This window comes from Silurus meridionalis, chromosome 2 (assembly GCF_014805685.1).
Source record: "Silurus meridionalis isolate SWU-2019-XX chromosome 2, ASM1480568v1, whole genome shotgun sequence".
Taxonomy (NCBI): domain Eukaryota; kingdom Metazoa; phylum Chordata; class Actinopteri; order Siluriformes; family Siluridae; genus Silurus; species Silurus meridionalis.
The window spans coordinates 33,064,411-33,092,347 of NC_060885.1; the positions used below are offsets into that span (position 1 = coordinate 33,064,411).

The 27,937-nt window shown below is 38.9% G+C and overlaps 2 protein-coding genes across 4 annotated transcripts; one reads left to right on the forward strand and one right to left on the reverse strand.

Annotated features, from left to right (window-relative positions):
- On the forward strand, positions 1 to 27,869 carry mcph1 (microcephalin 1). 3 transcript variants are annotated; one of them, XM_046872570.1, is made up of 15 exons: positions 1 to 238; positions 1,893 to 1,954; positions 2,134 to 2,225; positions 2,326 to 2,444; positions 3,612 to 3,699; positions 3,809 to 3,911; positions 4,144 to 4,281; positions 4,421 to 4,507; positions 5,030 to 5,938; positions 6,343 to 6,446; positions 11,335 to 11,372; positions 11,659 to 11,821; positions 12,548 to 12,625; positions 27,297 to 27,534; positions 27,660 to 27,869. In XM_046872570.1, exons 2-15 carry the CDS (start codon positions 1,918 to 1,920, stop codon positions 27,710 to 27,712), a joined length of 2,247 nt encoding a protein of 748 aa, XP_046728526.1. In that variant the 5' UTR covers positions 1 to 238; positions 1,893 to 1,917; the 3' UTR covers positions 27,713 to 27,869. The 3 variants fall into 3 exon arrangements, with proteins under 3 accessions (XP_046728526.1, XP_046728533.1, XP_046728542.1); XM_046872577.1 differs by having other exon boundaries at positions 1 to 209; positions 1,898 to 1,954; XM_046872586.1 differs by having other exon boundaries at positions 1 to 207; positions 1,892 to 1,954.
- On the reverse strand, positions 13,734 to 27,416 carry angpt2a (angiopoietin 2a). The gene is made up of 10 exons (XM_046872599.1): positions 27,283 to 27,416; positions 23,273 to 26,646; positions 20,231 to 20,386; positions 19,458 to 19,579; positions 18,857 to 19,089; positions 18,453 to 18,577; positions 17,831 to 17,932; positions 17,548 to 17,714; positions 16,047 to 16,177; positions 13,734 to 15,040 (listed from the first exon to the last, which is right to left on the reverse strand). Exons 2-10 carry the CDS (start codon positions 23,525 to 23,527, stop codon positions 14,880 to 14,882), a joined length of 1,452 nt encoding a protein of 483 aa, XP_046728555.1. The 5' UTR covers positions 23,528 to 26,646; positions 27,283 to 27,416; the 3' UTR covers positions 13,734 to 14,879.
- Positions 27,870 to 27,937: the final 68 nt, after the last annotated feature.

A 27,937-nucleotide genomic window follows, 5' to 3' on the forward strand; every position in this document is an offset into this window, starting at 1 on the left:
TTGAAGAAGAAGAGGTGCAAATGCAAACCGCGAAGAAAAAAAAAATGTGCTCTGGATAAATTAAATGTAAAAACAAAATATGGAAAATAAGAATTTTAAAAGATCCAGAAACAGTTATAACAGTTATAGTTACAGTAGCGGATAATTATGACTTCCTTCACTGGGTCCATTTAGACGGCAGTCCAGCGAACGGTGTTTTTTTTTTTTTGGTAAGTTGGAATAACCTAATAATAAATAAGTAAGTAGTTATAAATATCGGTTTGTTTTACATTTTACAATTAATAATCGTTAGAAATCGTGCTGTAAATATGTCTAATCAGTTTTATCCTGCTAATCAGACCCAGAGCTAGCATGAAAGTGGTCCATTTGCTTAGCATTGATCTTTAACTTCTTGTTTACATTCACAGTAACAATCAAAAGTTTGGAGACATCTTGCTCAACTGTTTTCTCTACATTGTATATTAATAGTGAAGACCTCCAAGCTATAAAAGAACACATAGAATCATGTAGACAACAAAAATTAAGTGTGAAGCAACCCAGAATGTGTTTTATATTTAGCTTTGATGACAAACTCATGGCATTCTCTCATCACATTCAAGTCAAGTCAAGTTTATTTCTATAGCGCTTTTCACAACAGACATTGTCTCAAAGCAGCTTTACAGAAATCAACAGTCAAGGTGAATGTTGTGTATTTATCCCTGAGCAAGCCTGTGGCAAGAAAAAACTCCCTTAGATGTTATGAGGAAGAAACCTTGAGAGGAACCAGACTCAAAAGGAGATTCACGAGGTGGTTCACCTGAATCTCGCTTTCTTAATGTGTGTAGACCATCAGTTGTCTTGTGCAGAGGAAAGGGTGAGTACAGAGTCGATAGCCCTATTAGTGCGTCTACAAATCATGTACAAATCCATATTATGGCGAGAAACACTCAGTTAAGCAAAGACATCGTTAGTTTAAGTAATGTGGGTCGATCAATCCCAAAAGTCTTGAGAACTTAAGTAAAGTCTTCAAAACCATCAAGCGTGATGATGAAGCAGGCTCTCATGAGGATTATCCCAGGACTGGAAGACTAAGAGCTACCTCTGCTGCAGAAGATAAATTGATTAGCAAGTCTCAGAAATTTACATTAAAGCTTCAAGTAGCAAACATATTTCAACATCCACTGAGTCTAAATGACTCAGGTCTTCATGGTTGAATTGTGGCCAAAAATATTACTTTACTTTGAAAGAACAAACAGCAGAAGAGACTTGGGCTGAAAAACACACGAAATGGATATTCGATCAGTGGAAAACTGATCCATATTTGATATTTTTGGTTTTAACCACCATGTCCAGGTGGTCGCTGAATGTGTGGTTGAAGCACTATAAAGTATTCAGGAGAAGATGTGATGGTGTGGAGGTGCTTTGCTGGTGACAGTGTTGTTGACTTTGTGAAAATTGGGAGCACACTCATCCAGCAAGTCTACCACAGCATGTAGCAGTAACATGTCATCCCATCTGGTTTGCATTAAGTGGGAACCATAATTTGTTTTCCAACAGGACAATAAGGTTAGGTAAGATCACATTATTTGTTTAAGAAGGTGAGTGATGTAGTGCTGAATCAGACGACCTGGCCTCCTCATCCGATCTGAATCCAGTTGAAATGGTTTGGAATGAGTTGGAGCGGTGAGTGAAGGAAAAGCAGCCAACAAGCACTCAACACCTCAAGATATTTGGAAAGCCATTCCAAGTGAATAACTCATGGGGCTGTACTCATGGAGAATATATGATGTACTTATTGTATTTTTTAATTGTAAGAGAGAATTGTTGTGTGTAAGATTGTTTCTTAGCTACAAGCTCTGTTCTGGCAGTGGAAGAAAAACTCTGTGTGTGGTTGATCTGAATATTTCTTCCAGGGAAGGTGGTCTCTCGAATTCAGTTATGGCTTCGAAAAAAATTCCTGCAGCTGTACTCAAAGGTACTTATTTATTTATTTTTTAAAATAGTTGTTTATTAATATCTCAAAAGGAATTGTTTGTACAAGCACAGATAAAGCGCATTCCTGTCTCCTTTATTAGTATTCGTATTAGGTTATTTGGTGTGTGTTTTTGTGTGTGCGCGCTTGTTTATTCGTTTGTTTCCTCTTCCATCATACAGATGTTGTAGCGTATGTGGACGTGTGGTCCGCGAGTAAGACCGAGAATTACTCAGATCCCTTTATTCAGCAGCTTCGAGATATGGGTGCTCAAGTGAGGGAACTTGCCAAACATTTTGCGCATTTATCATTTATAAGTTGTTCATTGATATGATTATTATTTTTATTAAAAAAATGTTTTGCTTCGCATTCAGGTGTGCAAAACGCTCAACAAACAAGTCACCCATGTGGTGTTTAAACAAGGCCATCAAGCCACATGGAATAAAGCAAAGAAAATGGGTGTGAAGATCGTGTCCGTCCACTGGGTGGCCAGGTAAGCTAAAAATAAATCTTATCTGCAGTTTAAGTTTTGGAAATTTTGGAAAAGTGTAAACATTCAGACGAAAGTGATTCTGTTTAACTAACCGGCCTTACTGCTGCCAAAACCTTTATATCTGCTAGATTATTATTTGCTGCATTTACAATAGAAATATTAATAAGTCACAGTTTCACACATTATAAGCTTAATATAAAAATGGTTAACTTTTTGCGCTGGGAAATATAGAACAAATATTGATATATAAATTCACATTCAGCAGCTGATGTGAGTGTTTGTTTTAATGCAAATTTTATAACAAATACATTTATGATTATTTATTATGATTTATTATTATTATAACAGCTTTATTGCCGGCAGTTTGTGCACTATATAGTGTATGTATGTGTGTGAGATTTGATAAGACATGAAAGTTGATTGTGAGTATAATACTTGTGAATTGGCTGGAGTTTTGTATTACTTTTCCTTAATAAAATATTGTGTAATGAAATCGGTTTATGTTTAAAGGATATATTTTTTGCATATCGCTTACCTTTTGAATAACTTTTCCATTTTAAATGAGTCGGGTAAGTCTCTCTAATACCAAGGAACTCCGTTACTAATGGATTTCTTTCCCCTGCCTCTATTCCCTCTAAATGACTTTGCAATAGGTGCAGCCACCAAATTCACTCGAACCTCAAGTTTCAAAATTGGACACAAAAAAATGAGGATAGTATTAAATAATGAAGTAAAATCCCCCCCCCATATTAACAAACATTAGTCTGTGTTAATTTAATCAGTCGTTGCTTCAGACACGCTCCTGCAGAGATTTGATTAGTGGTGTGATGCTAATAGTCTCCCCCAAGCATCTCTTATCTATAATTTAAGTCTGTAATTCATCAACATACTTTCAGTCATTTAATAATAAAAAATAATAAAAAGTTAAGCACACTAGATATTTAACTAAAATATTTGCCACCAACACACACACACACACACACACACACACACACACACACACACACACAGTTACTCTCAAGCCCTTTTTTAGACAGCTAATTGATGGCTAATTTATAATGCATATGCTTCTGGGTGTATTAGCGTTTCTTTTGAATACCGGTATTGAACATATAGACAATTAAACATTCCTGCCATTAAATCCACCACCGTGTCTGTTCTGCACAGGTGCAAAGACAACAACGAACATGCCGACGAAGACCTTTATCCTGCTCACAACGACGAGTCGCAGCTTTGTCGCTTGAAGAAGAGACAAGTGAGCTGATTGGTTCAGCCATTTTTCTCTCTTTTGCCATATATTTATTTGTAGAGCAGATTTGAGTAGAGAAATTTGTAAGTAATAAATAACTTGTTTTCTTTTGTAGCACCGGTGCATGCAACCCAGGGACGTTCCTCTAAGCACTCCAAAGCGCTTGAAAAGAAAGCTGGACAAAATGATGGGAGAACTTGTCCGATCTTCTCCTGTAGGCAAGAAACTTTTATTCTTGGTGTCTTTTTCTTCTCTTTACAACCCCTGGGATCCTTTGAATCCCTTTATCGGCATAGGAGTCTGAAATGATTAACAAGTTTAAATACTTTCGTATTAACCAGCACCCAGGTGAAGCCCCGCCCCTTTTAAATTTCACTCCAATTCACTTTTATTTGTTTATCACATCTAATAATGGAAATTGTCTCATGTTTGATGTTGATGTTTGTACAGTTACAGATACAGAAACATCTCCGTTCATTATTGATGAGGAGAACGGAATAGTGTACAGTCCCTCTTCTAGAAGAGCTGACACCATGGCTCAGCGGCTGAGGGAAATGAAAGCACAGAGGGAGAATCTTTCACCAACTGGTACATCTGCATAATTCTTCCCCCTTTCAGTTGTTTTATGTTAAAGCATTTCATGTATATTTTAATAAAGTTTTTGGTTGTAGAATCAATTTTGTTAGATTTACCATACAGCTTTTTTGTTGTTGTTTCTGTGAATCAGCTTCCCAAATTCAGGGCTCGCCAATGGATGACTCCACAAGGCCGTCTCTTGGGAACACGCCGACTGACTTAAATAAGCTGCTACTGGGTGAGACCGTATATCTTTTTTTTGTTAACTGACACCATCATATAATGGCATGAGTATGAAATGATGAGACAATAATCCTACACTGTATTGCCAAAAGTTTGCAGACACCTGGTCAATTTATCTCTTATAACTCCCTCAACTCTTCTGGGAAGGTGTTCCACTACATTTTGGCGTGTTCATCAGACACAAGGGTGTGGATAAAGTCACGTTCATACCATAGGTGTTCAATATGGTTGAGGTTCCACTCCAAACCATGTCAAGCATATCCTCATGGAGCTGACTTTGTACACAGAGTCATTGTCATGCTGGATCAGGTTTGGGTCTTCTAGTTCAAACGAAGCGTAAAGGTGCCTCCAACTTTGTGGTTACAGTTTGGGGAAAGAACCACATATGGCTGGAAAGGTCAGGTGTCCCAATACTTTTGTCCATATAGTGTATTTATGTAATATAATTAGGTATAAATCAATAATTTCTGTCATCGAAAAGAAAAGATTTGATTCGAGTGATTTTGATTTCACGTAGATGAAGAAGAGGAGTCTTCAAATTGTTTGTCACGCACCAGCTATGCCTCCAGCAGCGAGAAAGGAGTGAAAGAACACAGCAAAAAACTATCGACAAAAAAGGCATCTAATAGGCGTGTTGAAAAGTCACCTCCTCACTTAGATGTTGGGGTGACGTTCGACTCTTCAGGTGTCAGAGAAGTCTCCTTGCCACAAAATAAAAGGCGAAGCAGAGCCTGTTCCGGAGCGACGAAACAGCCTTCTTTAGATTATTATGTGCATGCGGTATCAAATAAATCAGCTTCACCTCTGTTATCCGAGTCTAAAGTTGGAGCAGCAGAAAAACCATGCAATAAGAAAAGATCTTTTAGCGGTGTGGAACCTGGAGTAAGCCCAATTCCACGAAGCACAAAAGAAATAAAGACTAACGTTGACCTGGATGATTGTGACTCAACACGCATGCTGAAACGTATTCCTTCACCTCAAAGCGATGTTCAGAAGGTGCGAAATATAAAAAAGCCAGCCAAGATGTCCGGTTCTGGCGACACCCATAACGATAACCACCACGACGACAGCGTGTTTGAGGACTACTTCACTTCAACCAACGACGCACCCAAACGGAAGGTCCCGGTCGCGCATTCGGTTTCTGAAGCAGAGCGTTTACCTTCTTTTGACCTGGAGCCTCTGATCAGAAACAGGCGCACGAGCCATTCTCAAGAAAACTGCAGCAGGAACCGAAAATCGAAAACCTTAAACAATCATGGAGCTATCATGGATGCATCAGGCCCACCAGAGGAAGAGCTGATGGGTTCATGTATGACTTCATCTCTGACAGGTCCTAAAGCGTCCACATTAGAGAAACCGGAAGAAGAGCCTGCTGCAAAGAAACTGAGGAGGAGAACCAAGCAGAGCTCCGTTTCTCTTTTGGAAAGTAAGGACGATATAAAACTATCCAATCATCCCTGAACTTAAAGTAATAAAACTTATGACAGTCAAGAATGTAAGAAGTAAACCTAGTATTATCAAATATTCAAGAATTTCTTAATTATTGATCAGATCCTGACAGTTTGTATTATGTTTGTCTTTTTGTTGCGAAAAACAATCTCATTTAGCGCACGCTGTTCAGCACTTTTGTACGTTGCTTAGCTTAATGACTAGTTCCTAATAAAAAAAACTGATTATTCATGTGTCTTCTAAATCACTTTCAAAGCCTGACGTTGTTTGCGAGCGCTTTTTAGGAAGCGCTCAACTGCACAGATGCACCTGTGGTGTGCTGCTCCAGTCTCAAACTTTTTTTCTTTTTTTATCTTGTTTTGCGTATTTTTCATTTTGTAGGCACACACAGTAAAAGCACTTCAGATGGGCTCACTGACAGATGTACTGAATTGTGTAGCGACATGAGCACAAAAAGGACTGTGAAAATGGATAAGTACATGAAGGTAAAGTAAGTCGGGTTCTGTACCGTAGCATAGTTTCCCTTTTATTCATTCACCTTTCCATTCGTGCATGCACAGAATTGTTCACAAATTGTTTAACATGGCCTTATCTAAGCAATGGACAATAAAAGGGTGGTTTATCTTCAGCAGACAGGGAGGGAGGTTACATTTCTGCATTTTGTTGGTTATTGTAATCACGTGAATGAGAGATTATGAACACGTGCTTTGTTACCTCCTGTTTTCTGACTTTTAATTGGGAAAATATATGCATGCATATATTCCTAATTAAAGAACTAGTTCGAATACGGGTTACTTCATGTCAACTTCTCACGAGTGCTTTAAACTCTGCCCTTCCGTCTCTATAGAACATTGCAGCACGGTTCAAAAATTAACTTTGAAGAAGCTGTTATTGTGCCTCGCTCTTTTGTCGCATTCTTTATTTCCTGTGTGTGTTGTCTTTGCTTCTGGGACGTTGCACCTGTTTTGAGTCCTCCTTTGGCGCTCCTTCAGCCTTGACGAAACTTTCTCTTGTTTGCCAGAGTGGCACCAGGAGGCTTTCATCTCCGTGATCTTTATTTGATTTTACTAATATGTGACCTGTGTCTGAGAACACATTCATTCATGTCCTAAAACAGGTGAGGGAGCTTGATTGTCCCAGGGGGTTCCATTGTGTGGAAGTTTGGAGATATGGCTGCTTGACGTCACCTCCATGAAGACTAGCGTTAAATAGAGTGCACAAGCAGGTATTTTGTTGGCTTGTATCAGCACAGATCAAAGCGACGGACTGGGTGACCTCATGCCGGAGCCCGATGTCGGGTGCGATAAGCAATCCAAGCGTTGAAATCTGTTCTTCGGAGAATGAATCCTCTCTTCTGGGACGCTCGAGCTCGCAAGAGGTTCATTAAATATGACACACAAGGCTCATACATCAGATCTTGCAGAGGAGGGATACAAATGAAGGTTATTATTAATTGGCAAAAGGACCAGAAATGCCTTTATCTACATTCTTCTCAAGAAGATCAGGTTCACTAGGATTAATTCTAAAAAATTATAATAAATAATATCATGCATTTTACGCTTTAGCAATAATGACTTAAATGATGATGGAGCATTTCAGCCTGCCCATTTTTTCCACAATTGCTCAAGCTGTATCAGGTCTATAGGGCTATATTTTTTTTAAAGCTTTGTCTCAGAGTCTCAGATTGAGATATGAGCCCTGAAAAATTCTGATATGTTCAGCTTCTTAGATTTGAAACACCTCTGGCTATATATTTAGGATTGTCAGATTCTGACTAGATCAGTAGTCAGTTTCCTGTTCATGCTGAGAAACATCATTCACCACAAAATTATAATGCTACCATCTCCAAATTTCTCTCTAGACATGGTGTCTTGATGAAATTGGATTTCTGCCAAGTGCTTTGTGACCTAGGATTAAAGCGTTCAGATTCTGACTTTTCAAACCAGAATTGTTCCAGCATCTCCATTTATTGCTTTTTTTTTTTTTTTTTTTTTTTGCTAGTCATGTGTACATTACAATACAGTGAAATTAAAGTGCAGGGTTGGCCATGATACAGTGCCCTTGGATCACAGAGTGTTAGGGGCCTTGTTCAAGGGCCCAAGAGTGGCAGCACATGGGCTTGAACTCCCGAACTTCTTATCAGTTATCCAGATCCTTAACAACTCAGCTACTACTTTACCAGTATAAGGGAACTTCTTGTTGTTTTTGTTCTATCCAGGAACAAGAAAAAAGCAGTGTTCACGTTGGCATAACAGTAGTATCATGGTTCTTTGTTTCTAGACTATTGCATAAAATAAATACATTGGTTTGATTCAATAATCAAGATTGTTCTTAGTTTCTAGTGTTCTGATATTCTGCCCTTTTTCCTCTTGGTAAAGAGATTTGTGGTTGGATTTTCAGACCGTTCTGTGAACGATGCAGCGCAGGTGCTTGCAATCGGGATCATCTTGACAACTATCGTATGATCTCATGTCTGAGTCAGTAACTCATTAAAGCGGTGGAGGAATTGAACCCCGTCTATGACGAGCACGATATGACTTGTGGTGTCAAAAACTAACAAGAAGTATAAAGTTAAATCAGAGAGGACACCAAGACCAAGCATGAAATCATTATATTTGCAGTAAGGGCAGGGAGGAGGAGAAGGGGGGGTTTTGAAATGAGACAATTGGCTTGATAGTTAAAAAAAAAAAGGATTTATATAGCTTGGGTCTGTTAGGTGTAACATATGGAGTTTGAGTGCCCCTTTACTGTGAATAGAGGCCTCGATCATATCAGAGTGCATGAACTGGCCACCATGTTCGCTGTGTCATACCCAAAAGTATTTCCTTCATTTGTGCTTGGGCGTATTGGAAACACACTTTTAGAGCAGTTCACACCAGCGCTTGGGTTCATGCTCCTTTGCATTGTATTGCTGGTGTCAGATGCATCTCCTGCTGGAAAAACATCTCAAGTAATGGGCTATATATCAAACATCGTAAAAGCGATTCTGTACACACACAGGAATGTTTTGGTTTAAAATAAAATCGTCCTTTTTTTTTTTTTTTTTTTCACGCCGAACGTTAAGAGCACTCATTTTCGTCAATCAACATAAAGGAAGTGTGCTGTCTTAACAAGCGTTGACTGAAAACCATCGCGGTTCCTGATTTAAGAACATGCATTTGAAGTAAATACAGTGCCCAAACAGGATAAAATCTCATGTTAGTTAATTTTATTACAATCCGTGTATTTGACTGATTATAATTAAATCTATAGTTTTGTTCTAACGCTGTATCGTTTCTATAGTAACAGCAAATTCACTTACAGTATGGTCAAAAAGCTCCATAACCAGCTAAATAAAATTGGTTCCAAAAATGTGTTACAATGGTTCGACTTTTACTTTGTTCGCTGACGTTAGCGATACGAAGCAACATTTTCGTGTGATATGTTGGGACACAGTAAAATACTGTTACTTTAATGAAATTTGACTTAAATACAGACTTGAGTTTAATGTGAGTTATGCACTTTTGCACAAAAAAAAAATCTCCTGTTATAATGTCATTCATGATAATGAAAAAAATCGCAGATTCAGAATTCAGACAGCGGATTCGACGGCATTTCGCTTTCAGACGGTTCTGCATCACTGGCGTCTGTATTGTCTGGGGTTTTTTTTTTTTTTCCCCTTGCATTAATTTTTTTTTTTTTGCTTACTCAGCAATGGATATCATTTAAAATGTAGTCAAGTACCATACTTTAAACAAAACATACCCAAGTAAAATTACAGATTTAAAAAAATGACTTAATTCAATATATAAGTACATTTTATAAATATATTTAGTTTATTACTTTCCACCTTTAGCATATATTGTGTAAAATTTATACAGTACAGTAGTGTTAATTGCGCTGTTTTTGCTAGATTCTGTACTGTAATTTGTTCAATTATTAACCCCATACTGATCACCACTCCTGGGTAGATTAGGTCATGTCATGACTTAAGATATTTTCAAGTTGTGATGGTGTCATTGTAAGTCAGGGACTACCTGTATTTGACCTATTTTTGTCTGCCAGACAAAGAGTCTGGTGGCGTCTGGGCTTTATAACCATCGTTACACTTTCTGCCATGGGAGAGTCTTCAGGTCGGTCATGGTCAGTAAATCTTTTCAAGCCTGTAAAGGAACGAATGTTTATATACCTGCTTTAACGTAAGAGATAACAGGAGCAAACTTGTCTCCAGTCTGTTCCACAGTGTCAAAGTTAAACAGTAAAATCGCCGTCATTTTGTTTTATTCCTTATTCATTCAGCGCATATTGTTCCAGTGTTGTTGTCAAGCATCAGTGGTGATAGTGGAACGGATTATGATTGTATCTGAACGTGATTTTTGAACAACACTTATTGCTTGTTGAAGCGCTCTTGTTCGACTCAGCATCCATGAAGGAAAAAGAAAGGAAAAGATTATTTCAGTGTGAAGAAAACGTCCCCTTGCTGAATGCCGGTGATCTTATAGGCATTGACCCAGGAGTGGAAAAGAGTGCTTAGTCACATTACTACAAGTCGAACAATGTACCAACATTCAATAACTCACAGTGCGCTTTTTGTTAGAGGAGTCTCTCTGGGTCGAATGATGACTGAAGAATGGGATGTAAAAAAAAAAAGGAGTACAAAAGAATGTCGGCTTTAAATCAAAGAGCTTTCTTTTCTAATCCAGAGTTGTTTAACACAGAATTTATGGTTAATCCGTGGATTTTATGCCTGATTTATAAATTAACTTGGGTATTTAATTTCCAAACGATGTTCCTCAGTTAGCAAAATTGCTAAAGTCATGTTTTGTGTGCAGTGCGTTCAGCCACGAGCACATCCAAGACCAGGAAGCACGTCTACGCACCTGGCTGCACAGTTGTCAATAACCATATCTATAAACATGTTATGTATTATGGAAATGTTTTGGCTTCTCTGTGTGCTGATGGAGCTGAACCCCCAACTTCCTGTGGTGGGAGCAGAGAGGAAGCGGCGTGTATGAGTGTGTGTGTTTGCATGCATGCCTTTCGCTCATGCTTGCACCGAGGACCTGCCATCATGGGGCCAGAGTACAGGGGGGGGCGGATGAAGCCGAGGGACACGCTGCCGTCCCTTAAACAACACGCTAACTGCTTTTTCCCCTTTCTTCATGGCCTTGGACTTGTGTTTCCTCTCCTCTCACCAAATTCGCAGACACATCCGGCATGTGTTTCTCATGCAAGTGTGTGTGTGATCTGCTATGTTGTTTACCGTATCGCCTTCCAGTACATCCCTAATCAGAAATAGAGCTAATTATTATATTACTTATATGGACAAATCTTTATATTTCATGCTCTTTCTGGTTGACCCTAATATGTTGTTGTTGTGTTTTTCCCTTTCAGAAGAATAGAACGTTAGTTATGACCAGCATGCCAACCGAGTAAGTATATTTGGCTTGCTTTTGACATGTCACATGTCACGTATTATTGCAATGTTATTATTTATTTATTACTTTATTAGACGTTCATTATCTGCACTCATGACAAATCTGTCATTCATCAGAAGTGCTCGAGCTGACCCTCAAGCTTTGGAAATAAATTGTTTTACAGATAACATTAAAACTGAGTAATAAATTTAATATTGAAGTCATTGTGGGAGGAATGAAATGCAAATGAGTTGTATTCTATCTCCAGCCCTAACACCAAGGCGTGATGTCTCTTTGTTAGAAAACAGCAGACGGTCTTACAGGTGGTGAACTCTCTGGGTGGCTTCACTGTGGTGGACATGGTGTGTGAGAGTACGACACACGTGGTGTCCGGGAGTCCACGACGCACCCTTAATATCCTACTGGGTATCGCACGAGGATGCTGGATTCTCTCCTTTGAATGGGTGGGTTTGTCTGATGTACTTTGCGTCCCGGAGACTGCGTTATATACAGTAAATTAATTTACATTTTTGAGCCATTATCTTTACAATTATCTATTATATATATATACGGCCTGCGTATGAATGAAATCACACTGTAAGACAGGAGCTTTGAGGATTGATCAGTCTGCTGCACTGACTCAGGACTACAGTTTTCATCTGATCACCATCACTGCACCTCAACATCGTTTATCTGTAATAAATGGACATTCGGTGCAAACCAGATGAGGATGGGTTTCCTCTTAAGTCTGGTTTCTCCCTTATGCCGTCTCGGGGAGTTTTTCCTTGCCACAGTTGCGGCTCACTTATTAGGGACAAACTTGCACTTATGAAGAACATCGTATTCATCCTTTATCACCGCATTATCTGTGTAAAGCTGCATTGAGACAATGTTAAAAGTGCTATACAAATAAAAATGTATTGAATATTCAACAGCAGGTGTAAGGGCCTTGCTCAGGGGCCCATTAGAGGCATCTTAGTGGTGCTCATGACGTCATCAATAGTCTGTTCACTCCTTTTTATAGAAGGTCCCAAGTTGAATTATATTATTGTAATTAATATATTTCTTTAGATTTTCCACACGTGGTTTCGAGAGGAAGTTACTTCAAAAGTATTTTGTCATATGTTTTTAATGTCTTTAGATTTAGGACTTATTTAAAAAGATCAATAAAAAAAAATATTTTCTCATAGATCTTATGGTGTTTGGAGCATCGCCAGTGGGTTCCAGAAGAGCCGTATGAACTTTCTGATCATTTTCCTGCCGCCCCGGTAAGCCGAATCCTAAACGTATTTCAAGTGCGCACATATTTAATAACATTGTTTAATTGCTGGTTATAAATGTGACTCAAGTATCCAGTCGACTTATCATGTAGTAGGAACATCTGAGATGCCGTGTCACATCTTCCGATCTTTAGTTTAGTCCACTTTAATTGTCCAGTTTTAGTTTCTCTGCCCAGTGTAGCTTCACATTCTTGATTTTGGCTGACAGGAACGGAGCCCGACATGGTCTTCTCCTGTGGTCGCCAATCCACATCAGTGTTTTCCCATGTTGTGTTCTGAGATTCTTCTCTGCTCATCACGGTTGTAAAAGTCGATTTCTTGGCGTTATCGTAGCCAATGAGTAAATATTATCCTGATTTGTTTCAATACTACACAGTGATGCAGAAATTTCGCCATTTTTCAAGTCTTATTTTGTACAAATAATGTACAATATGGTGCATTTTACAGAATCGTTTCTTCCAACGGGAACAGAAAACTGGCACAGGTTGAAAAGAATCATCCAATGTGGATAAAAGGCGATGTTTTACAAAGACAACTTGGCTGAAATGTAGACATCCTGCTTGGAGGAAAGTAAAAGGTTGGAAAATAGGTGCAGTAGGGTTCCTATTCTGTTTTTTCACCCTGCCCTGAAATGGGCTTTTGTAGGAAAGAAAGTCATATTAGTATTCTGCATTCCACTTTAATTTGCTTTCTGTGAGGTACACCAAAACGCCTCTTCTGTCAAGGTCTTCAACCGTGATCTCCAAAAGTGGCACAGATTGAAATATTTGGATGCCAGCATTGTGACTTTTCAAAGGAAACCATGGCTTTGGGGTTTAATCCCTCTATAACTAAACTTGTTGATAGCTTTCCAATTCAATGAAAGTCTGTCAGAATGCACAGAGGATGTATTGCCTTCAGTTTTCACCTGCTGTGGCAGTGATGATTTCAGTTTTACTGGCAGCTCTGCATGCTTCAGGTATCCACCGTGTTGCATCGTGAGGTCATATTTGGATCAGATCATCGAAACTGTCTGAAAGATTGTTCCCCATACAAACTCCCGCTATAGAGAGGGCTTTCTTTTAGATTGTTGTAAAACAAATCAGAAATGAAAGCATTGTACATGTAACATTTTTTTAATGACATTTTGTCAAACACCTTTTAAAGTACACTATTAAGCATGTATAATACAAATAAATATCCCCAAAACTGCTCAGTCAGATTTTATTAATTAAAACTTGTTAAACAATGTTGCCATGTAATTAAGAATTTATATCCATGTTGCCTTAAAAAATGTCATTGGAAAAAAAATACAACAAACAAATTGCAATAAGGTTTTAACCAAAATAAATTTCAATGCAAAAGTGTGTGTAACTTAAGAAAATAAATAAATAGGAATTGATGCCTCAGCAGTGTATAGTGTAATTACAACCTATTACATCAAGTCCTTTTGGCAACTTAGCTGAAGATTTGGTTTTGCTAGTATGATGAGTTGTCATGTAATAAATGATAAAAAAAAAAACATAGCAGAATTGCAATACTGTATTACTTTGCAGTCTCTATACAGAAAGAAACAGTTCTCTTTCCGCTCTTTTTATTATGCTAAAACTTATTTTTGCTTATTTCAAATGGCTGTAAAGGTAGGTTTGAAATATACAAAGAGGCAAATCCTGTGCAAAATATATATATCTATATATCTATACATAAAAAAAGAAAAGTCTGGGAAATTTGTCTTTCAGAAATATATTAAGAATTGCAAATAGTACTAAAATTACAAAATATTCAAATCACTAAACAGCTGTAAACAAAAGGACGACTTTTACCATTTGCTTTGTTAGTGTTTTGTTACCTTTGTACCATAGTTGCATTTTCTATCTTCAAACTTTATCAAAGTAAAAGCTGTATATAAACAAGATGTTCAGAAATAATAATAATGCATTCGATGCCATTATGTGGTTTCGCATATGGAACAATAGCAACCCCATTTAAGTCCCGTAGGTCCACGTCCAATGCAGGGTTTCTTCAACAGCACTTATCCGTACTTTGTGCTGCATCCTAAAAATTCTTTTTTCAATTTTAAATTTTTTTATACATGTTTCTCACATGTTCTTACTGATTTAATACGTTGTGTTAAATCTGTAAGTTTCTTTCAAGTGCTTTCTTCTTTGCAGGCTTTTCTTCCTCGACTTGTAGATAAAGGTTTTTTTAACACCCTCTAAAAGTATCTTGTATCACTTTGCCTCAATACTGCACCAATGTCTTCTCAGAAATCCACTGGTCTTATCATAATCGTTGTTGCTTTAAGTGAATATCCAGAGCCTTTCCAATAGTACCACTTGATACCGTTGAAGCGACTGGTGTGCTGCCCCTGCTGATAGTACACACCGTTGAGATTGGAAGGGCCGCAGGCGTCAAACCACCAGCCTGTGAAAATAAACCGAATAACTTTTAGATTATTAACACACAAATTAGGGCCTGGTTGAAGCACTCATGGATGATGGGGAGAGCTGACAAAACCATCCAGGGTTGGTGAAGGTTAACACAAGATCTGGTGCTCATGATGAGTTATGTCCATGCTGTCTGCCCTCTTCCACATACCTGAGCTTAAAGATGTATTACGATTGGCTTGTATTGCTGTAACTGTCTTCTGATTGGCTTGTATTGCTGTAACTCTTTCGGGCTGCTGACCACATATGGCCATGGCACCCATTTCTTCTTATTAAACAGAAGTAGACATTGATTCCCTTAGTAGCCTCTGTTCTCTCTTCCTTTTTTTCTCACGCTAAGGTTGTGAATAAGTGAAAAAAAAGCCTTTCATGTTACCTAAAATCTGAAAAGTTTCTGATGGTACACACTGACACTAGAGACTCTAGCCATAAAATTGGAAGCAAACTTTCTTATATGGAACACTTGCTTTCAACAATTATACATTTTCCTTTATATTTAAAAATCTGTTTATTATCAGACATTATAGAGGATGTGAAGTGTCTGAAGATGTTACTATAGAAACCAAACGAATACTGTTGTATGTATACATATATGTAATATTTTTAGCTGTACAGATGTTAGAAATTAAACAAGAATTTGAGCATATGTAGCAAGGGTGGGGTGTTAAGGTTGTTCAGACCTTGTAGCAACACGAGGGCTGAGTTAGCAGTTTGCTGTAAACACCCACGAGATAGAAGGCTCTGCTAGTCTGCAGTTCCCAGACCATTAATGTCAACTTTCACAAGGGCCCAATTCCCAAAAGAGATGAACAGTGATTACCTCCCAGCTAATTTCGCTTGAGAGTCGTGACCCCAGACACGAAAAATGCAAAAGTAGGAGGACCCTCAGGGGAAGGAGGTTGTAGCAATGAGCTTGTTTGGATGTGTGTGTATGTGGATATTTGTATTGAAAAATTAAATAATTTCAACAACAACCTGCTTACCTCCTGTGGTTAGCTGTGAACACTTGCAAACACATTTGTCATTGTCTGCATCCTTTGTGCTAAAATCACTTCCTGGCTGGGCAAGGCTGCTGATTTTACCCGCAGTTCCACTGTAGCCTTTAAGGTGTATCCTGTGTAATTGGAAATGCAGAAATACACAATGTCAGAAGGAAGCCCTTAATTACTGTATGGAGAAGTGAGAGGAGTGCAGTGAACGCATAGATCAGGTGTAGATCAGCTCTCTCTCTCTCTTTCTCTCTCTCTGTGAATTAACTATGCAGGACACACACATCTATATATAGCAGTTAATGCATGTAATCTTTCCTTTCTGTATTTTACACCCTATCATGCACTATCCATCTGTCTATATATCTTTCTCTTCCCTATTCTTGCTACTTCTTTTCCTAATTTTCTCATTATCTCTTGTTTTCTCTTAATATTCTTTTCTTAAATTTTTTTGCTCTGCTTGATTTCTTCCAATATAAAGTGAAAATATAATAGAATCGCTCTCACGCACATACTGTTAGACGCAAAATCGTGCAATCATGTCCTTTTTTTCTTTGTCTTCCTAGCTCTCTCTCCTTCTCTCTACACAATTTCTCACTCACTCTTTCTGGCTCTATTTACTTCCGCCTGTTTTCAGTACGTGAAAGGGACAACAGGAACCCCATGGTGTTGTCTAGTTTGATTCACTGTGTCCAACATTGTTACTGTATGAAATCTCGAGGCAATGTTTTTTTTGTTTTTGCCTTCGGTTTATTATTGCCCTGAGGTCAAACAGCAAGGTTTAAGATGGTTTGCTTTGTATTCGAGTGAGCGTGATAAGAGTTCAGAGACAGCTCTGGGCTGTTGTCGTCCTGTTTCTGTATCTCATAGGCCATAACCATTTCCAGATGGCAAAAATATTTACTTTGGAACGAGGACAAGTGTGTGGCACCGCTCGTGAGATTTTGTGGCAGCACGAGTATAAAAGTGCAACTGTGTATTAACTTTTCGCTTATGGTTCATTCATCAGTACATCAAAATATTTTTTGTTTATACTGTACAGCGTAAATGGAACTATTAGAACTGTTTTCTTATCCAAACACAGGCATATGAAGGGGGTAACACTTTAACAGTATCTGGATCTGATGAATGCTTCAAAAATGCTTCACAACCATTTTTATTAAAAAATCCGGCAATTAAAACCGTCCGTGTGGAAACAGCAAAAGTTCCGTTTACTTTAACATTAAAATTTTCTGTTCATGCTTTATAAAGATATATAAATCTTTAAATCTAGAACAGATAAAAACGTGTGATTAAGTTCGACAATCACACGATTAATAATGATTAAATATTTTTTTTATATATATATTATTTTATTACATTTTTTTAATGGTCTTAAAAATAGACTAACCCTAGATTTGACTTTGTGAACCCAGCAGAAACTTTAATAAATTTCACTTGATAATAATAATAATAATAATAATAATAATAATAATATAACAGGATAATTTCTCACCTGTATTTTTGTTCTTCATTGCTCAAGGAGAATTCCTCATACTGAGAGAAAGCAGTGTTTCCGTCCCAGTCCGTGAGCTCTATCCTCAGCACATACTGCTGCTCATTGGTCAGCTTGGAGATGTACTCGTTACCCAGCCAGTGTTCACCTGAAGCATCTCCAAACCCCTATTCAATAAAAAAAAAAAAATCAGAACCATTTAACACTTCAGCACGTTTGTTAGGACCTTTTAAACTTCATGACCGATGTCTGTGATTTGTCTTTCTTCCCAAAAAAATCTCACCATTTTGTATTCTTTCCACGTCTGATCGAAGTCGACGGCGCCGCTGAATCGCTTCTGCACTATTGTCCATCCACCTGCCTCGGTTTCCATGTCGCAGTACGCCTGGAAAGAGACGCAGAGTCGTCTAGAGATGTGTAGCTTGTGGTGTGTGTCATACTTCCTGTCACGCTTAATACACTTTCTTTGTTTTACTTCGCTTAGGATCAGTGCAGTGTCTGTTAAACGGCTGTTAATTTGCCAGACTTAAATGACTTCGCATGAAAAGTATCTTAGGAGAGAGTTCGGTCTGCACAGGCATGTGTAAACTAACTACCTAAAAACAAAAAGGTTGCCTCTGGATGCAGTATTCCCCGTAAACACACTGGTGGTTCCTCATGCTGTTCCTGTTATTCAACTCTTAAGCAGTGAAATTATTGTTTATAATTTGCTGTCTGGTTTTCTTTTTTTTTCCCTTCAATATCCTTCTCTCTTACACACACACACACACACACACATTCTTTCCTTTGTCTCATTCACTTTTTCTTTGTCAATCTCTTTTTCTCCTCTGTCTTTTCTTTCTGGCTTATAGATGCTCTCTGTCTATGTGAAATGGCAAAAAGGAAAAAACAGAACTCCTTCATACTTTTATTTGTTCTTTCGTATCTGGGATTGCAAGCGTGTAGACTCCACTTTCTTTGTTTCCGGCTTTAAAGATGGCAGCGCAGTCTTTGTACAATGTGGGCATGTCCTGCATCATTGCTGATTTATCTGCAAGAAGGAAAAAAAAAAAAGGAAACTGATTGAGATGCGTGACGTCATTAAAAGCGTGCGATTATCATCAGTTACTTTAACGGATCTCTGTGCAAATCTTTGTCGAAATATAAAGCAATCTCAATTATTTTTATGACCTAAATAATCTCTGGGGAAATTTTTTTTTTTTCGCCCAGTCCAGTACTAGTTTGGCATAATATTATTCTGACCACTTGTTTTTCCACCTGTGTGAAGGAAACAGTTTTTTTGTCTGCGATGGCTGTGCCACTCACTCACAGGTGGGGTTCTTGATATTTTGAATGAGGTTGTTGACCATTTCTTCCAGCTTAAGCTGCTGTTGCTCCATGGCCAGGTTATCTTCAGAGGCACGCTGCAGTTGCTGCTTCAGTTCCTCAATGGTGTCTGTTTGCTTCTCCACCAGCTTCTTCAGCTGCTCTTTCTCCTCCTGCAGGCTCTTCAGCTCCGCTTGCCTTTGGCCTTCCATGTCCTCCATCCGCTTTTCCAAGAAGCTTTAAAAAAAAAAAAGTTTATTAGATTTGTTTCATGGAGAACTAAGTGTGTGGATTATAAATTTTCTGCCCACATCTGTAGAAACTTTAAATGCTACCGCATCTAAACACAATTGTGTTCCTCCAGTTTTGTGGTAACAGATTGAGAAAGAACCACATGGTTGGAAAAGTCAGGTGTCCCAATGCTTTCGTTCATATAGTGAACTTCACTGATCTTTTTTTTTTTTTTTTAAGATTTAAAACAATAATAATAATATTAAAACAAAACTTCAAAACCTATGGTTGGTATGGTAACCGTAATTATTTATTCAGAGCAGCTGAACATTTCATTGCTACTTCTTTCTTGTAAAGGAGGATACATTTCTCACCTGTTTTTGCTGTTGAGTTTGGTTATTTCATTCGTCTGCAGGATCATGTCTTTCTCCAGTTTATTTGTTGACTTTGAATTCTCAAGAAGTTGACGTTCAAGCCGCGTCGTTTGGTTTATAACCTATAAAGAAAAAAAAAGAAAACAAACACTCAATATTCCAATTTTTTTAGTGCCCTTTAATTAATCAATTATTTACCAAAGCCCTGCTGTGGGTTTGCATAATTACAGCTTTTAGTTCTTTATAGATGTTTTTTTTTTACTCCACTTTTTACTCCAAAGTTTCTGTACTTGAGCGTTCATGTGAATGACATGAAGTGAAGACGTAAAATCTGCAGGCGTCCTTATTTGACAAAATACGATCTACAAGAACCTAATGGATTTAGACATATGCACATTTCCCCCGGAGTATAATCTGTCACAATCAATTCCAGCTGCTCTCAAATCGGACTGTGGCTGATCGTACGTGCCATGGTGTGGGTTTAGACGTTTATTGGTTATAGATGAGCATGTGGCCATGTGAAAGCCCTTAATTGTGTGTGTGTGTGTGTGTGTGTGTGTGTGTGTGTGTGTGTGTTAGAGGGGGGGCGTTTACACATCACTTTTCATCATATCAAAAGTCGTTGAGTTTGATAATAGGCGAAAAAATAGGACAATCAAATTTTAATAAAGAAAAAGGGAACGCTGGGACCAAACTGTGGCGTGTACTCTAGCCTCATTACTGAATACTCCAGCTGAGTCATCATGTTCAGAAAATCTGATTAGCGTCGTTACCTGTACTTCAACATGGGTGAGCTTTCGCGTCTGCTCGGCCGTGTGATTCAGGATGTTGGTGCCGATCTCGATCATGGCTGCTGCATGGTGCTGAACGGTGTCCTGCTGGAGTTGGACCAGGTCTTGCTTCAGCTTTTCTTGGATGTAACTCTCCAGCTGTGAACGGTAGCAGATGCAGGATGTGTGGTTAAATTTTTATTTATTTATTTATTTTTCCCCCAGCTGTTCATTTCACGAATTGGACCTCAAACTACTGCAATTCCAACCCTTTGTAAAATCTTCAATTTGCATATAGCAGATTTCAACAAAAACTGAATTCTGAAGACTTTTAAGTTACGATTGTTTTTACTTATCGTTTATTTCAAGAATAATGAATACACACAATTATTGAACAATTTTAGCCACTTTTCGCCACCACGCCCTTTCCGGTGATGGTCTCTGTAACATGCCCTCTTAAGTAAATTTAGAATAAAGCAACTAACTAAAAGTTACAAAGTTTTATACTTTTATACTTTTTAAACCCCCTATAAAAAAAATCTTGAGATAACAGGACATGAGTAACATTCACTAAGGATTATGTCAAGTCTGGTCAGATGTTTTATAGCTATATTACAGACTCGGAGCTCATTGATGAGTTTTAAATGGAACTTGTCATAACAAGGTCATAACCCCTTTCAAGTAGACCCCGAAGGGCTAAATGTATCTAGACTTTCCAAATACATAATAGTCCAAGCCTTAGAGAAATATGTTCTCTTGGCAGGCATTTGGACTGGTGGAAGCCAAATTTCTTCAGCTTGTTAAAGCTTTTGCTGTAAACTTCATAAGCCGTTGCTGTTCGCACAGGTGGTCTTGTTAGCACGAGCGTCTGAAGACGGGTTGTGGTTAACCATAAATATTAAAAAAACATTGCTTTGGGGGAAAACGGTGCTGAAATTCAATCCCTTATCAAGCGTGTTGTTATGAGTGCTGTCTGAGAGCAAAATAAATAGCCGAGTATGGGATAAAATGCAATGCCTGGGTCGCCCCTGTCTATCAAAGAAACGCCAGCTAGTCATGAGCTAGAGCTCGTGTATGCAGAAGAGGGCAGACGGCGCTTTCTTTTGACTCCGCCCTGCGACGCAGCATGAGAAAGAGTATCATAATGACATAGAAGTTGCCTTTCGGTGTATGAAAAAGCATGTGTCTGCCTCGTCCGTAGGTATTATAGGAATTAGCAAGAATAAATCGTAGAGAAAATGTGTATGTTTGGAAGTAACGTTTATAAAATCATGTTGGATAAAAGCGAGAAAGCATGTTAGGAAGTTCCACATGGTGCTGAATTCTGAATTGTTGTTGTTGAGTGTCACCACTAATGCATGAATATAATTTTCTAAAATACGTCTTTTTATTTGGCGAGTAAGTGATGTGTTTTTCACCTCACAACAGGGTACTATTTTAATATAAAAAAACAACCTCTCAGTTAAGTGTTTTTCCTGAGCCGTGAAATAAACCAACAACAAATGAATCAAAACACGTTTGTTTGCGCCCCCGTTGGAATCGCTGCGTGTCGAGCTCTCAATCAGTCCTTGCGCTTTTTCCTGCATGGAGTTCCTGAACAGCAGAGAGACCGGCACTCGAACAAACAGGATGAGCACGAGTGACCAGTTGCATCCTCAATGAAAACATTTTAATAACGTGACTGAAGGGAGGAAGAAAACATCATCGTGGCTTTCGCTGTTTACTGCAAAATGTTTTCCTAGAGTTTATCTGCTTCAGTGCTATTCCGGAAAACTTGTACTATTGCGGTTAGGGATATATTTAACTTTTCCTCGCCGATGCCAAATGTGACAACTTTGATAATCCGCTTTAATTTTTGTTTGTCTTCCTCTCTGCCGTTCGAGTGTCTGTGTTGGCCGGACGTTTCACTGACATCTGACGGTCTAATCAGTTATCGGATTTCCATTAGGAAACCTTATTTGTCCTGTCTATTTACATCAAAAACTATAAACTGACAGGACATGATGGCGTCATTTCACGTTAGAGTCACGTCCTGGCTGCTAATGAAGCAAATATGCCAAACGTGAGAATTCTGTAGAATGACCTTATGACACTCTGGGGTCTGATGGGCTTTCCTCTGACCTTCGCTTGTAGACCTCAAGTGCCACTTGGAGGAAGAGCCTTTCCTCTGACTGCACAGACAATTCCATGTAATGTCAGACTTTGACAGTCAGAACGGAAACCGTGCCATAAAATCTGTGTATTATTTTTTTTTTATGACCCACTACGAGCTTCGCACAGTAGCGTTGTGCTGGAACGTAACTCTGATATTCAAGGAGAAAGGTCTCTGAGTATCTGAGAGCGTTTTTGGCAAGCAGAAGAAACTCCGTTTGCCCCGGGATTATGCACCTGACTCACGGGTATATTTTCAGAACATCCTGTGTTTTACCATAAACGAAGCATTGCACTGTACACAATGAACTTTTTCCTCCTTTTGTATTTTCTCTATTCTTACGCCGATTTCTATAACACACTTTTTTTCTTATCTATACATACACTTCATAATCAAGCAAACACACTGTTTTTTTTCAGATTGTATTCGTTTTGAGCTTGTTTGACTGAATGGATTGGATTTAATCCAAACCAAAGAATCTTTTTTTTTAATTATTATTATTCATATTTACAAAAATTATTAAAGCAAAACAACTTTTTTGACTACAGAAAGTTGAGATTCTCCGTTGATTACCGCTGTTCTGGCGAACCCAACTTTTACTGACCTAGTTAGCGGAAATATTATTTTTGTTTTATTTTTTTTCCTCATACACAAAACGTGGGTAGGTTGAGTGTATGTTTTTGACATTAACTATGCTGTTTCTTGGTTTGCATTACACTTCTTTCATGTTTTGGGCATATAGAAAGAAAACTAACACTTACAGCAAAAAAGTTTATGAGAAAACGTCCACATGCACCTGTGCTGTTCTGGTTTTATAATTATGGATGTCAATTTTAGAACTTTCAAAGTCTTCCTTCTTAACATCGTGTAAACTATGAACACTGAAATTGTACCTTGAGCAGCCACTGAGTGTTGTTCTCTATGGTGTTCTCCAACTGCTCCAGCCTCTGTAGCGACTCCTCGTATTCATCCGCGTCGTCTTTTTGCACCTGGTTGCCATAGCTACCTGGAGGGCATGCCTCCTGCTCGGGCAGCAAAAACGTGTAGCTGCACGGCCCGTTCTGAATCTGATATGACCTCTTGCCGGCTACAAACCCTTCCCCGAATGCCAAAAAGAAGCTTAAAATGAAGATCCCAGCTTTCAGCATCCTGCTTCTTCTTTTTCTTTTTTTTTTTTAATGTAGCAGTTGCCTTTCACGTCCCCACGTGTCAAATTCTCTGCAGCTTAAATGCTGTTGCACCAGTGCCCCTGTTCAGAATTCTCTCAGTGCCCCTTGTGAGCTTCATTTATAATGAAAGGCAGGAGGTGGAGACAAATATCAGCATGCTGCAGTGGTATAAGCGTCACTCAGCAGCTCCCAATCTTCAGCACTCTTGCGCACACTCTGGGTCCTGCATGAACCTCTATGCTCCTCTGACTGCAGGACTCGAGAAGCTTAAGCCCTCCTTCTTAGACAGGAGCAGGGGATGCTAATTAAACACTTCCCGTCGGATGGTCCCTTTCGGCTGCCTCCTCTGCTCCAGAGAAAGTCTGTTCAGACTGGCGGGAGAGGGACCAGGAGCTACAATGCCAGGATTAACGTTTTTCTTTGAGTTGGCTACTTAGAAAAAGCCCTTCAGGAGGCAGCTCTTGTTTCTCAAACATTAGAGCATGAACTTTTTAACCCTCTAAACCTCCTTCCTACTTAGAGTAAAAATAATAAATGTGCAAAAGAACTTTTTTTTTCTCAATCTCAAAAAAGCACCAGCCTTCATTTCCTGTCTGGCCTGTCATATCTGAAAGACGTTTCCGAGCAGTGTAGACGCGAGCATCTTGGAACGGGTTCAGGAGTCATAAATAAAGCTTGTGTCATCTTAAAATTCCTGATCTCTATTCATGCCACAGTGCAAAATATTCAACCCGAGTTCTCATAGATGTCACTGGAGATACTTCCGGTTGTAAATCATGTCTTTGGTGCAGTTTAATTGCGATGGTTTGTCCTGAAGATGTTCTATTCCACTTGTACTACTGCACTACTAACGTTGCTTGTTAAAGCACAGTGTTTTGCTTCGTCATAGTTTTTATATTTGCTACACGGTGAGGACTTTCCTATGTCGGAAAACTGACACCATAGAATTCTTCCAAAAATGCGAAATGAACATCTTCTGAAAGAAAACTTTACTGTATCTATGATTTGTGTGTTTAAATCTGTCTCGTGGCCCGTCCACCATGTAAAGTTCATATAAAAGCCAGAAGAGCTCAAGAAAATGAGCAAATAAGTTGCATGCTAATTAAATGTTAAGTTGCATTGAAGGAGCTGGATGTATATTATATATTTTTTAAATAGCAAGTGAATACACAGTTCCTTTCAATTCCCAGTGACGACACGTCACCAATGAAGCCAGTGTGACGGATACGGAAAGCAGGTGCCGTGGTGAGGAAATCGTTCCGCTCAGAGGATGTTTTGTCCTTAACCTCGTGGGGGTCTCTTCAGAACAGACATCAGTGATGTTCGCCTGTGGCTTTTTAATCGTCATTTCCACGTCAACACCTGAGAGAACATTTTTTCTGTAATCCACGTCAGATCTTTTGTGTGTTTTTCTGTGATCCACTCGATCCACGTCAGAACGTTTGAGAACTTTTTGTACTTGTGTATGACATGCTCATGTGATATTTTTCAGCTTATTTCAAAGCAAGGGTTTATACTAACACACAACGCAATTGGAAATGATTCCAATTGGAAAAAATGTTTTGCTGGAAGTGCCGATGAAGAATGCCGGGTTGTCGCAGAGACGCACATGTTGCAGCTCAGGTGCTCGCTCTGAATCGTCTTCCTGCGACGCGTGCGTGGGAGGCTCGTGTTTGCTTCGGGTCCCGTTTCATGTCGAAAGGAAGCTGGAAGCTGAGGAAGGAAGTGACCCAATGTCCTCCTTTTTTCTTAAAGAGTTTACAACATTACATTTTCTGTTCATTTATTCCGGATGAGGGAATTCGTGATTGTAGGGTGTTGGTTAAGGGGGGGGGATCAGGAATCTATTCTAGATTTTTTCCTGTTTATGTGAATGAAGACTTGGTGTCACTTATATATACATTAGTCATGTATTCAGCTGGCCTTTGCGTCTGATCTCATGTTTCTTAAATAAAGGGTTTGCTATAAACCGATAAAAAAAGAAGGGAAGGATGAATAGGAAACGGATCTTACTGTCCTTGGTGTAGCAACAGATATTTATATAGATGTTTTAAAAGATTTAGAAGTTTTTATACTGTTCCAACACCATAAAAGATGTCAAACCTAAAGTTTAAAAATAGCAGCCAGCCAGCCTAAATTCCACAGCCTTTTAAAATGGCGCTGGTGTGTTTGCTAAGCAGAGCAGATTGTCCCTTTCAGCCGTGCTGCTGACCCATGATGGTCATGGTGCACATCCCGAATGCCCTCGGCGGCCGCTTGAATGCCAGCTCAAGCTGTCTGCGAGCATTCACAGCCCTCGAACTGGAGCCAGGGGAGCACAAACGAGGCGCATACGATGCCATTGTGCGAGATCTTTGATGTATTACCCCCCGTTTCAGATGCAAAAACCCGAGGACCTCTGTCCTGCACACACAGGCAGCACAATGCAGTTCCCGTCATGCAACGTGCGATATGCAAAGTCTATTTAGTTTCAGAGTTTAAGTTAGTAAATTGTTGTCATTACTGTGAAAGAGTGGCTTTGTGCTCACGTCTAAAACTGAGCTTTGCCTTTTGTTTTCGAGATTTTTTTTCCTCTTTCTCTCAAATGACGGCTTTAGCAAAGCGGTTAGAGATAAAACAACACCGAAAGAGCACCCTGTTGAGTTTTATCTTTCGTGATTTCGAGTGTTTTCCGGAATGTAGAAGTAGTGGCAAAACTAGTGCTATAGCGCCTAAACCCTTATCATCTGTGACTGTTGGCACACCTGAACAAATATTGTGACAGTCTGTGCGTTTGTGAGTGCTTGTAATTCATTAGTGTGTGTGTTGCACTCCGCAGGCTTTGATTTAAAGCTGTGTTCGGATCAATTCAAACTTGGGCCTCTTTTTCCTTTCCTACGGTTTTAGTACTTTTTACTGGAAGGAAACAAAGCAATTCTTGTGGATTGTATATTTGACTCGAGGTGAATTGCTTAAAGCAAGGTTTTTTTTTTTTTTTTTAAATCTGAGTATCTGTATTCAGATTTAAATGTGAGTGTGGTTTAGACCAGAAATAATGTTTTGGAATCCAGACCACCTTCTGATCCATCATCTGTGCCTGTGTCTGGATGCTCAGATGCCTGAATGGGTAAAAAAAAAAAAATCTCAGTATCCAAAATGCAGTGTATAGTCTTTCCTGCAGACACCAGTTGATCACGAGGGGTCTCAAAGTTTCGAGACTCACTCTGTTTACAAGAAAGCACTATTTATCTACGTTTACACGCTATCAAAAATAGTCCACGCGCACATTAATACAGTGCTTCCAGCATTCCTGCCACTTCTGGAATGCGTCCTAGAAGTCAAGCACCAGTCACGCAGCTCCGGATGTACACAGGAACATGTCATTTGGCATACTGACTTATGAAGGTCTGTGCTCCCTGTGACTGCGCGTGCAGCCGTGTGCTGCCACCTGTTGGCGCGTTACAAAATTAATTTTTATTTTTATACCACCTTGTATTGAGTAAAGACCAGGAGCAGCCCCTTAGTAATGACTAAAGGGTTTTGCACGTTGTCAAGTGACTTTATATTGCTTAAAGAAAAAAGGGGGTTGGTTTTTGAAATGTTTTTTTGCTGAGAGTCCAATTCTGAAGCTTCTTGCCAGTAAAGTGTGCATGAGATAGAAGTTTAGCTCTGTAGACTATAAGTAAGGCAATGTTGAGTATTTTTGTTCGACATGGTTATGACTGTATTTAATTGCAATTGCTAATTTCCTCTACCCTGTTTCCTGCAGATCTGTCGGTTACAGCAGCATCTTTCGGCTGGAGAGCATCAGCAGGATCTGTTCCGTGAGCAACCACTTATATTCGTGTCTTCGGTGTCTCAGCCTCCATGCCACAGTCTCACAGAGCTCATCCAGCTGTGTGGGGGCTCCGTGTGCAGGAGCGTTCGCCAGGCCAGCATCTGCATCGGGGAATACAGGGGGAAAAAGCCTGAAGGAACCAGGTGCCTGTCAGAACAATGGATTTTAGGTAAGATGACTTACTGCAAATCTGTATGATTATGTTCCCGATGTATAAAAATCTAAAACAGATGTGTCGAATGTGTGTTCTCGGGAGTTTTTTTTTTTAACTTTTTTTTTTATTTTTTTGGCCAGATTGTGTGACTCATCATGTGCTGCTCCCATACGATAACTACGTTCTTGAGTAAAGAGAGAGTTTCGACAGTGAGGACATTTTCCTGTTATTGGAAAACAAAATTTTGTATTATATATGAGTACTTTATGTATATGTTTCTTGTATTTTACTGTGCATTTAGATTCTGTTTAATAAATGTCTTAAATAAAACAAGTCATGATGTGGGTTCAGGAATGGTTTGGATTCATTAATTCTTATTGTTCTTATTCATTATTCTTATTGTTCTTATTCATTATTC